We start from the raw sequence: 12270 nt of genomic DNA on the forward strand, positions 1-12270 counted from the left end.
AAATAGCTGTTCTCAGTTTTTTTTTTTTTTCATCTTCCTCACCCCCTTGATAGTTTTTGGGTTTTTTTGATGCGCTATGCACTAGATGTTCCCATGGAAGGAAGCCACAACTGGAAGGAGAAAATTTACATACTAAGGGAAAAGAGATTCATGGGATTTTTCTTCCATATGGTATTCCCAAGACAGATGCTATTTTAGGAATGAGAAGCATCTTAAGTTGAGGAAATAAAACAGAGGTCTCCTCTCCTTCCTATCACCCCCAAATCACAAGGGCTATTTTATGAAGTTCCCTTGGAATTCATCAGTGAAATCCATTTTGAGAACCAGATGGGAACCAGGAGCAGCTTTCTGGAGGAAGCTTTAAGGAGAATATCTTAGACATAGGACACACATGTGCAAAGGCTAGAGAATATAATGTATGTTCAGAGAATGGACCAGTTTGTTTAGAATATCAACTTATATTATTGATACAATAATTAGATTTTTATCAAAAATATGTATTAAAAAAGTGACCCAGTTCCTGCTCTTAAGCCAATGATCTCCCACAGTCATCTTCTGAACCCATTATTCACATACGGTGGGGGCCCTGGAGTCAGAGGTCATTCCTTTTGGGAATCCTTCACTGGCAATGAAGGCAATTCTATATGATAGTGAGCCGTAATGGGCTGAAGCACGAGTTGATGCACTGAGGTCCCAAGCAGGTGAGGCTAAATAGCAATTGCACGATACTCTACTAATATATGCTTGGAGAAAGAATGGCCCGACCCACTCTCTGTGCAAGTTTTGATGTGTTGTATAGGAAATGACGATTTTGGTGGGTGGGGAGAGAGAGACAGAGGCTGCTGGTCAGGTTCATGTTGCGGCTGCTCTCACTTCCTATCGCCATCCCCCTTCACCTCCAAAAAGAATAAAGAGCGAGGATTCCCCCTGAACCTGAATTCCTGACTCCGGCTGATTTTAAAATACACCATCATCACAGTGAGCCATCCCACCATCATGCCCACCTACGGCTGGGGAACTTCAGGACACGACTTCCTGCCAACGTGAAGGAAGGGAAAATTCGCCTCTTCTCTGGCCTATTGCCAGTGTGTGCCCTGAGCCCACGTCGCTCCGGTGCGGCCTTCTTGGCCAAGCATGGCTTTGTGAATTACTTGTGCGAGCAGGTATTTATTTGGGTCTTGCCCAAAGCAAACTGAGCAAAAGGAACACACTTTGTGCAGAATCACATCATCAGGAGCTGGAGGGATTGCTTGAGGCCGCCTAGTCTGGCTGCACATGGACAGTATCTCATCCAGGAACATTGCCCTGAAAAATACCCACCTGGGGTCGCCTCCCTTATGTTGGAAGTCACACTACCAGTGGCCTAACCTTTTCTTTCCCCCTTCTCCTAGGATGCTTTGTTGCTGTTTGTTTATTTATTTGAGAGTGTCCCTTCATTCTGCTATACTACACTTCAAATAGGTACTTTTCTCCTCTGACAAAATAGTCCTAATCCCTAAAGAAATACTTCCCTGTCTAAGAATAGCCATGTAGGACGTGTCTCTTCTCAACAAAGAGATGATTCAGGCCAGTTCCAGTGGTCTTGTGATGGAGAGATCCATCCACACCCAGAGAGAGGACTGTGGGCACTGAGGGAGGATCACAACATAGCATTTTCACTCTTTTTATTACTTGCTATCACTTTGTTTTCTCATTTTTTCCCTTTTTGATCTGATTTTTCTTGTGCAGCATGATAATTATACAAGTATGTATGCATATATTAGATTTAACATATATTGGATTACTCGCTGTCTAGGGGGAGGATGGGGAGGAGGAGAAAATCTGAAATAAAAGGCTATGCAATAGTCAATGTTGAAAAATTATCCATGCATATGTTTTGAAAACAAAAAGCTTTAACAACAACAAAGAATAGCCATCTATCCTGTGCATGTCAGCTCAGAGGCACAGAATAAGAGTTTTTTGCCCCCTTTTGTATGCCTAGTGCTTAGCGCAGTGCCTGGCACACAGCAGGTGCTTGCTGGCCCCTGCAGCTACATCCTCCGGGATGCTCCAGGTCACAGTTTCATCCCCTGCTGCCTGCTGGGAGCATCCACAGCGAAGTGGAGAGGTGGGAGAGGTAAGATTCTCAGCCACATTCCAAACTGTCCTTCTTTCCGCCACATTCACTCACCATAAACTTTAGGCAAGCAACTGAACGCCTACTGCGTGTGAATCATGCAAGGAACCAAAGATAACTCAAGAGGAATTGAAACTGCTTTTCTATACAAAGAGTTTTCCGAATAAAGCTATAGGCAAAATGACAAAGCATGGGCAGCCAAATCCCACTATGAACATAAAGAGTTCAGATGCTCTGGATGGGAGCGTTAAAAGGTGAACAAAAGTGTCCTTCTGAGCATTTCTTTTCCTTCGGAGAGCACATCACTACCTAACGGTGCCACCTAAGTTCTCTAACAGCAGGCTGCCAAATCCCAGAGACTCCTTCCTCGCTCTCGGGCCAAGCTTGCCCTGCAGACTTATGAACAGTTCCCTTCTCCCAGCAACACCCCCATCTTGAGCCCGGGTATGTGTTAGCTCCTAAAGCATCTGTCTTTGTTTCTTCCTCTTTTCGCTATGAATCACTTCCTTTCTGAGGCATTCACTTTCCATCTGAGGGAACCTTTCACATCCTGTGACTCACTTGGAGTGGCTCTTGCTCTAAGAGACACACACATGAGCATCAGTGAGGTCTTGGGATGTGTCGGAAGCTTCACTGTGGACAGCTCATCTAACTGCTCAGGTTCCGTTTCCTAACTTGTAAAAATCAGGAAAGTGATGTTTGCCCAGCATTGCAGCCCTCACCCCTGAGTAGCTCTAACTATGGGCAGGTCACTGGCTCTCTCTGAGGTTCACTTTCCTAATCTGTGAAAAATGAAGCTAATCATGGCTTGGGCAGGGTTGTTGGAAGGAAAGTGCTTTGAAAACTGTAATGTATATTACCTAAATATATATTATTATTGTACACATAAGACAGAGAGTTGTCATACATATACATCAAACCCAGAACCCTAATTTATATCACCAGATATCACTCTTCAAGCATCTGTCCTCAGACTGCCATATCTGCACTCTTTTATAACATTCACCTCAGGATATTTTCTGCAATCTTAGCGCTCATTGTTCCATTAGACACTGTTACTAAAATCACTTTTCCTCATTTCTTTGCTGCGATTCCATCCTGTTTATCTTCCTGATCTTTTGTCAATTTTGTGGGGGTTGTGACCAGTATAAACATATGAAAAAAGAAATCATCACATAATTAGTTCTCCCCTCACCACCACCCTTTTTTTTCCAGTGGAATGAGATGGTCTAAAATATATTCTCTGGGAACTAGAGTACCTAATAACCAAAGGTTAATTACTTTTTCTGACCCAATTATTTAGTTTCTTGCAAAAGGTAATTTATGTCAAGTACTTTAAATCTGAATGACATTAATGCAGCTGAGCAAGTAGGGATCCTGGCCAGTAGCATGACAAGGCTATCAAAGAAAGTGTTCTTTGTGTCTGAGGCAGAGAATTTGCATGAAACAATCTGCAATTTGCTGATGCCTTAGCATTATCTAATTACTTCTGCACTGTCTTCATTATATCTACTATCGTTCATATGTTCATTCTGTGACTGTTGCCTAGAGTTATAGTTTTTGTCACTCATAGACGAACCCTCTGGCTTTATCCCAGTATGAAATTTATGTGAAATCACATCTTGAACCATATTCTTTTTCCCCTTCTGTAAGGTACATTTTTTCCTATAGGTCAATTGATGATCCTTGGCCATTGACATATTATGGTCCAATTCCACGGTCCAATACCAAGAGGCTGTTTTATTCTACCATGGGACAGGAAGAAATGATAGCATGTATTATCAATTATTTTGCTAAACTGTTAATACTGTACCATGTTTTCAGATGTCAGTCTGGTGACTTCATGACGGATACTGTCATTGATGTCATTTTCTTCCCTAAATAATTTTTGTAAGTGGTTGATTTCTTGACTGAGGTGTTCTACTTTAAAGTTCAGTGCTTCGATCTCTTTTTCATAGTTCTCCTTCTGAGACTGGAAGTGGCTCTCCAACACTCTGTCAAAGAAAGGGGCAAGTATTCAAGTACTTACTGCATACCAGCCATTGTGCTTTTAGATTTTGGGGCCCCAAGATAAAAACAAAATAATTCCTGTGGCCATCAATATATCGACATTCTATCCAGGAAAGCAACTTATAAATGAAAGGTAAGTTCAGGAGAAAGGAAGCATCTGCAGACGAGGAGATCAGAAAAGTTTCATGAAGAGGTAACACAAGATGAATTCTGAAGAAAAACAAAGAAGAAGGGAGTGACATGGAGTGGAACATGGAGCACATTAAGAATAGGAGCATGTAATGAGGCTGGAAAGGTAGAAAGCTGGACAAGAATGTGAAGGCTTTCAGTGCCAAACAGAGCAGCTTGTACTTTATCACAGAGTCAATTAAGAAGGCACTGGAGCTGTTTGCACAGGGGAATGACATGGTGATTGCGTGTGTGTGTGTGTGTGTGTGTGTGCTTTAGGAATATCACTGTAATCATCTGTGCAGAGGATAGACTGGAGAAGGGAATCACAGTCCTTAGTTTTCAGTGTTCATACCTAAACTCAAGAGTCGAGAGATCTGGGTTCAAATCTCAGCTCTACACTAACTGAGTGATATAATCAAGTCACTTCACTTCTATAAATGAGTTGGAGTAAGCTGTATGATGACTAATGTTGGGTTTGGAGTCAGGGAGATCTGATTTCAAATCTTGCCTCTACCTGCCAGCTGTGTGCACGTGGTCAGGCGTGGCCTGGTCTGAGGAAAGGAATTTGTGTTCTCACACTGGGAATGTCCATATAGATGAAATCACAACTTCCATTTTAAATGGAAATGCTGAAACTATCCCAAAAGGATGTTGTGATATATGTCAAATATATGTAAAGTACTTTGTAAATTAAAGTACTGTATCTTTAGGCTTTAATTAATAGCATTAGGGATTGGACCTATGATTTCATTAATAGGGAGGAAACTGCTTTTACTAATGCAGGTAGACAGCTTTCCTGTAATCTATAGTCTTAGAGGCAAGACTTCAATCCAGATCTCTATCCACTATCCTTCATTATTACTCCTAATAATATAAACTCAAATTATGTGAGTTTGCCAAGCAAGAATCAAAGGGCAAGTGTGGGTCATACCTCAGAGCACTTGGATTTAGGGGCATTAGCTGGCTCTCCAGCAATAGGGTAAGAATCATTAATTATAAGATTACAGCTTACTTAGTTTAGTTCTTTAAGCATCTTGTGATCTTCATGGGCATGAGCAAAGTTCCTTCAGGGCAAATGGGAAATTGCCTACACATTAGTAGGCAAGTATTCATAAGTTAAAGAGACAAAAAAGGTATCCCCAGTGGAGTGATAAATCTCTTACCTTAGTTCACAGAACAACAGAGCCAGAGCTGGAGACAATGTGAGAGGCTATCTAGTCCAAACCCCTTACTTTACAGAGGAGTTGAGATAGAAAGGTGGGATAATTTGCCTGAGGATTATAGGTAGTAAAGGCTTGAACCTGATCTCCTTCACTCCAAATCCAGTGCTTTTTCCACCTTACCACTCTGTCTCGAAGATGAAGACTTAATAATTATTTATGGAATTGAAATACATCAGGGAGGTACAAAACAAAATGTTATAGGAAGTCCAAAGAAAATGATACTTGTCAGATAAGGGAAAACTTCATAAAGCAGAATGTGCTTTAACATTCTCAGGGAAAATGAAAGGATCATTAAACTAACAGAAGCTAGTATTTGTAGGGTCATAAAGTGATACTGTAGAGATAGAAAGGACCTTAAAACTATTAATTCCAATCTATTCCATTTACAGTTGTAGAAACTGAGGCAAAGATAAGGTAAATTATTTGCCCAGAGCTATACAGCTAGTAAGCTTCAGAAACTGGATTTGAACCCAGTCCTCCATCTTTGCCTTTGTATAGGCTGTCTTCAATGCTTGTTATATCCACCCTCCTCACCTCCGCCTTTTAGAAGACCTACTTTCTTTCAAGATTCAACAGAAATGTCATTCCTATACAAGGGCTGTGCTTATCCACACAGTTGTTGGTGTCTTTCCCACCAATATTATTCTGCATTTTCTCTGGATTGGTTGATCTTCACCCATGTTGTTTTTCTGCTATAGAATGGAAGCACTTTGGACAATGTGGGAATTTGTTTTCCTTGACTAAGTATATTTGTCACCAGGGTTTTGTTTTTGTTTTTTTCAATTTGGAGAAGGGAGGTAGGGAGAAGAAACAAACTAAATGCTTGTAAAATTAAAAAAAAAAGATTAAAAATCCCTATTCAATAGTCAACAGTCAATAAACATTTATTAAGTACCTACTGTATATTAGATTGTGCTAAACATTGGGGATACAAATATGAAAAAAGAAAAACGTTTACTGCTCTAATGGGGGAAGACAAAACACAAAAACTAGCTGAAAAGTGGGGGTGAAGGAAGATATTCAATTTGGGGACACCGGAGAAATTATTAGATAAGTCCCAAGATAGTGCAATCAGGTGAGAAATGGGGAGCTATCTGAGCTGGGCTCTCTCCTTAAATGGAGGTTTCATGCTCATGGCCCCATTCTTCAATCAGAGAGACAGAAGATAATGATTGTCAGCTCTCAGAGAGCAGGAACTATTTTGTTTTTGTCTTTGTCGCTTCAGCAAAGTGCATATAATAGTTGCTTAATAAATGCTTGTTGAAATAAGAGTAAATTATAATCAAAACCTTTCTAGCTTGACGGGACTTAACAGAGCTTGCATTCCTTTGACATAACCTTTTAATACTCAGGGTTGCCTCTCAACCAAAATGGGATACTGGAATGGAAGATGATCCTAGTTTATGAAATGGTTCTAAATCTTTCTAACCATGATTGAAGCATTTAAAAAAATTATCAAATTTGTTCCACTAATTCCCCATTAAAAAGAAATGCATTATTTTTAATAGTACACAAATATAGTGAGAAATTTTATAATAAATAGGGAAAGAATTTAATTTCAGCACTATTATTTGGACAGTCAATATGATGATAGAAATATCTATTACAAACATTTCCAAGATAAAATAATTTTATATTAATTTTATAATTCCAGAAAAATTGCAGCAGACTCCCCAAATTTCTTCAGTTAAAAAATATAGTATCACACTCTATTGTATACATTTTTAAGATATTCTCTTCTATAGAGTTTATTTACCCATTTATGAACTTCTTATCCCAAAAAAGTACTAGATTTTCAGGGAATTAATCTAAATGAAATGAGTTAATTCCAATAACTATAATTTGCAAACATTTACTTTTTTTTGTTAAATATTACTTTGGAAAATACTTTGGAAGAAGATCTATTGACACATAGAGAGGAAATGGCTGCCTGTAGCAGTGGAGGGAATATTCACACTAATGAAATTAGATTCTTGAAGTCCTGAAATAGATATTCAGGATGATATTTTAAAGCTCCTGGTTACATATGAGATTTCTACTTTTTGAAATACAAGGAAAATGAGAGAGAAGAAGAAAGAGAATAGAAGGAAGAAGAGGAGAAAAAAAGAAAGAAGAGGAATAAGAGAAAGGTGAGGAGAAAAAAGAAAAAGAAATAAAGAGGAAGTAGAGAAGACAGGAGGAGGAAGAATAAGGCAAAGAAGATGAAGAGAAAGAGGGAGAAGAAAAGAAAGAAAAGTAGAAAAGGAAAAAGAAGAGGAAGAGAAAAGAAGGAAGAAATAGAGGAGGCAGAAAGGAGAAGAGAGCTAAGAGAACAATCTAATTATTTTCCTCACCTTGTTGCTTTCTTTAGGCCTTCATATGCAAACCAAAGTTCTCCATCTTCATTTAAATGTTCCAAATCTTCCACAGAAAGTCTGGAAAATAGCCGAGAAAAGGAAATCAATTTCCACCCTTACATTTTGGGTTTTTCCCCCTCATTTTAAAAATGTCTTAAAAATGTGAAGTAGTGTCAGTTTACCTGCTTCTCACATCTTCAATATCATAACTTTCAAGAAGTTGCTTAGTAATTTCAGACATTTTTTCTGAAAGTAAAGTCAAAGAATAAATATGTTGGTGCGGCACAATGTAAGGACTGGGCCTGGCATCAGGAAGACCTCAATCAACTCTAGCTTCAGATACTTATCTTGTCTGCTGCAGATTTGTCATTGGGAAAATAGGGATAATAATAACTATCTCCCAGAGTGGTTCTGAGTGTAAAATGAGATAATATCTGTAAAGAGTTTTGCAAACCTACAAAGAGTGCTACATAAATGCTAATAATAATAATAATTATTATTATTATTTTGGACATGCAGGGCTATTATTTCATTAAGTCCCAATTTCTAGCCTCATACAGGCAAACTATCCATTGAAGAATAATGTGGTCTGGTGCTAGTGAAGTATCTCACTTCTCTAACTCCAAAATAAATTAATTGCTATACTAACAAAGTGACTGGTCTTGCCATTACCTCTCATTTCTCGTTTTTGTGATTGTACATGTTTCTCTGCATCTATCTTCTGTGTCTGAAGTAGCTCTATCTCTTTCTGGAACTCAGAGATCATCTGGATGAAAACAATGAACAAAATTTTTTTAAAAATAGAATTGCTAATGCCCTATAAATGGAATATTAGTGAAATAATATATACCTAATTGGGTATTCTCTATTACATGGTCACAAGATTCAATTGCATTTTAAAGGAATGTTAAACACCTGCTTCTTCTATAATTCAACATGAAGGATTCTGGCAAAGTAATTCATAGGCTGCTGTAGAGAAAATTAATGTTTAATGGTTCAAACTGTGTTTTATACATGTAAATATGATTTATTTATGAACAATAATAAAAGTTTTGCCCCCCAAAAGTTAGCTTTAATAACATTAACCATTTTGTTATGTATTTGTTAATAGTTATTTTGTTGTTGTTAATTTGTTATTTGCTAATAGTTTCAGTGGGAGCAAAGGTTAATCACCAATTTCCTCATGGCATGGAGGAGAGAATTATTAAATTATAGATAAAGAAGAGGTAAAGAAGGGAGAAAAAGAATCAAAAGGGATGCCCTACATTGAACAAATAACATTGCATTTCTATGTCCTAACCAAATACCCCTTCATGGAACAGGAATTATCATGGGAATAAAGGCATGAGGAATGCTATTCGCCTCTTGAACAAGTTTTATTTTCTGTCAGTATCAAGCAATCAACACCTCTGGGAGTTTAGGGACAGATCTTTATAAACAGAGAGCCCTATATTGCTGTTAATTTTAAAAATATATATTTTCTTTGGTTTTTAGTTAATAGCTAAGAAAGCTAATATTATTGACTGGGCAGCCTGCGACATTGTAGTAGATAGAAAAAACCTACAGGATATTAGATCTAGTGAGAGAAGAGACCTTGTAGGTGCTCTAGAAAGACTCCTGAAGACAAAGAATTATAGTCTAAGCGATTGGAAGTGGGGTGAGCATCAGTAGGGCAGGATTAGCTAGAAGAAGCAAAGGCTGGAAATCTTGCTGGGGAAGAGAGATTTGGCAGAAGGTAGAGCCAAAAGAAGATGGCGTTCCAAATGAGTGGACAAAGCAGAAAACACTTAGAAAGTTACCTCAGGGACAGGCAGGTAAAAGGTTGAATCCAAGAAAGAGCCCAGTGCAGGAAGCATGGAATAGGAGCACGAGTCTGCGTAGGCAGGCAGTCAGAGTCCAGTGAGAGCCTAAAGAGTTAGCAAGAATAACCCAAGCAGGCAGGAGACGAGAAAAGCTCTAATAACAGGGCAGAGCGGCTTCCTTCTTTCTGCCCACTTTCCTACTCCCTGCTACAGCCTTCTCAGAACAAAGGATGCGAACCTGCAGTAAGGGAGAAAGAGAGAGACCTGAACATACAACTTTCCAGTCCTGAATAAAGCAGAAAGAAAGAGCCTTTGAGGAAATACTTAGATTGAGTCTAGGAGAAAATCAAAGGGTTTGTGCCCAAAGTGAGTACACAGAAAATCACTGTTTCTTCACTGACCGCTGATTTTTGTGATTGTTTCAATTAGTTTCAAGTTGTCTATTTCCTTGGTCTTCCTAGGAATTAGTTATATGTCATATATTTTATTGTAAATATACATATCATATATTTCATTTCCTTAGAAAAGCTGGCACGTCATTATCAATGTAACTCTGCTAGTCACTTAACTTACTATCAAGGGACTACTGAGCAAGTCATTTAGCATTCTCTAACTCTTTGTCTTTCCCTCTGGAAAACAGGGATAATAATTATCAAGCTTGTACTGTTTTTATGAGGAATATACCTCAAAAAACAAAACCAAACCCTTAAAATAATGTAAGTTAATTATTATGCTGGCTAAAAATCCTCAAATGATAGGCTTTAGCTGCCAAAGGTAAGAGAGAATGTCTGGCACATAGTAAACACTTAATAAATCCTTGTTGATTAGTGATTGAATGCCGACTAATGGTGTTTAAACTAACCACAGAGACAATTCTGAGACAGCAGACAAGGAACATGAATGGCTAGCTGATGCTGCTCACATACAGTTGAGTGCATGTTCATGACGCAGTGAATTGATTTTTCTCGCTCCAAGACTATCACTTCATTGAAATGGGAGGGTGTTTCTGCAGAAGCTTCCCCAATCAATGCAGATTAGCAATTGCTGCTGCAATTTAGTTACAGAGTTGCTTGGTTACTGAATAGTCAAATGATTTTCTCAGGATTTCACAGGCAGAATATGCTGAAGGTGGGACCTGAAACTCTCTTTATTTTCCAACTGATAAGATCAATTTTCTTTTATGTCACATTGCTTCACTATTTTTGATATAAGCTAATGGTTTGGGGGGGATTTTTTTCCTCCCAATAGTGAGTAGATATAAATGGAAGTTTTCATCACAGTATTTAAGTTCTCTGATTACTTTATAGATCAATTTAAAGAATTTTAGAATTTTTTTTTATATTTGGAAATGATCCCATTGTAGGATACTTTTTATTAAGTGGGGATGTTGATAATAAAAGTGTCTGATAGATGTATAGCACTTAACACATCTCATTTTGAGTGTCTCAACTGTCTTTTGATATGGATACCATAGGTCATTATTATTTACATTTTGTAAATGAGGAAATATGACTCATGTTTGTGGTTGTTCAATCATTTCACCTGAGTCAGACTCTCTATGACCCTATTTGGGGCTTTTTTAGCAAAAAATAATGACGTGGTATAGCATTTCATTTTCCAACTCGTCTTACAAATGAGGAAACTGAGATGAACAGGCATAAGTTGTAATGGGCAGATGCACTGAGGCCAGAGCACTTAAGGCTAATTACCATTGGACAATACTCTATCAATATATGCTTGGAGAAAGAATGGCCCTCCCCACTCTCTGTGCAAGTTTGATGTGTTGTATAGGAGATTAGGAGGAGGATTTGGTGGATGGAGGGAGAAAGCCAGGGTGACTCCTGGACGGATTCACTTTGCGATTGCTCTCACTTTGTATTGCCATTCCCCTTCACGTCCACAAAGGATAAAGATCAAGGACTTTTGCTGATCCTGATTCCGGCTGATTTTAAAGTGGGTGCTAAGGTGGTCATCACACCAAGTGACTTGCCCAAGGTCATACAGCTTAGGAAGTTTCTGAAGATGAAGTTGAATTTAGATCTTCTTGATTCCAAATCTAGAACTCTCTCTTTTATCACTTAGGTGCTTTTCATGGGAACATAATAAGTATCGGTGGCAGCTCTCTGACTCTAATTCTAGAATGTTATCCACTACACTACACTGCCTCCCGTGCTTTCTGTTAGCATATAAAGCTTCAATTACTTTTTTAAAAAATTGAAAAATCATCTTTTTGTAACAAGAAAACAAAAAGCTAGTTTTAAGTCAAATTTTAAGGTATTATATTTTAGATTAATGGACAAGAGAATTTTTCCTTTGACTTTATAAAGCATATGATTTTCTGAATGACTTATGAAATCCAAGAACGAGCATTTTTATACATTTACTATTTTCACTTTGATCTGGAGTATAGAAGTGAGATCTCTGTTTCTACCTTTGTTTGCTTGGTCAGCTGGGCCACCTCTCCCTTCAAGCCATTGGAAATTATTTGTTCTTCCTCCATTTGATGCTGGAGTTGCAATTTTTCTTCTTTTAGAGTCTTAATTTCTCCCTTCAAAGAGTGAATCTGTTTGTCATAGTCTTGTTCTTTCAGCTCAAAACTTTTCTCAAGCAGT

General features: G+C 38.2%; 1 protein-coding gene across 1 annotated transcript in view; it reads right to left on the reverse strand.

Moving 5' to 3' along the window:
• Positions 1 to 12270, reverse strand: part of MYO5C (myosin VC) — a 132114-nt gene that overhangs the window by 26499 nt on the left and 93345 nt on the right. The window contains exons 25-29 of the mRNA XM_051980669.1: positions 12090 to 12270; positions 8529 to 8622; positions 8039 to 8102; positions 7854 to 7934; positions 3930 to 4110 (exon numbers count right to left, since the gene is read on the reverse strand). Coding sequence (XP_051836629.1) covers positions 3930 to 4110; positions 7854 to 7934; positions 8039 to 8102; positions 8529 to 8622; positions 12090 to 12270 — 601 coding nt within the window. The remainder of the gene's footprint in view (positions 1 to 3929; positions 4111 to 7853; positions 7935 to 8038; positions 8103 to 8528; positions 8623 to 12089) is intronic.

This window comes from Antechinus flavipes, chromosome 2 (assembly GCF_016432865.1).
Source record: "Antechinus flavipes isolate AdamAnt ecotype Samford, QLD, Australia chromosome 2, AdamAnt_v2, whole genome shotgun sequence".
NCBI classification, from domain to species: domain Eukaryota; kingdom Metazoa; phylum Chordata; class Mammalia; order Dasyuromorphia; family Dasyuridae; genus Antechinus; species Antechinus flavipes.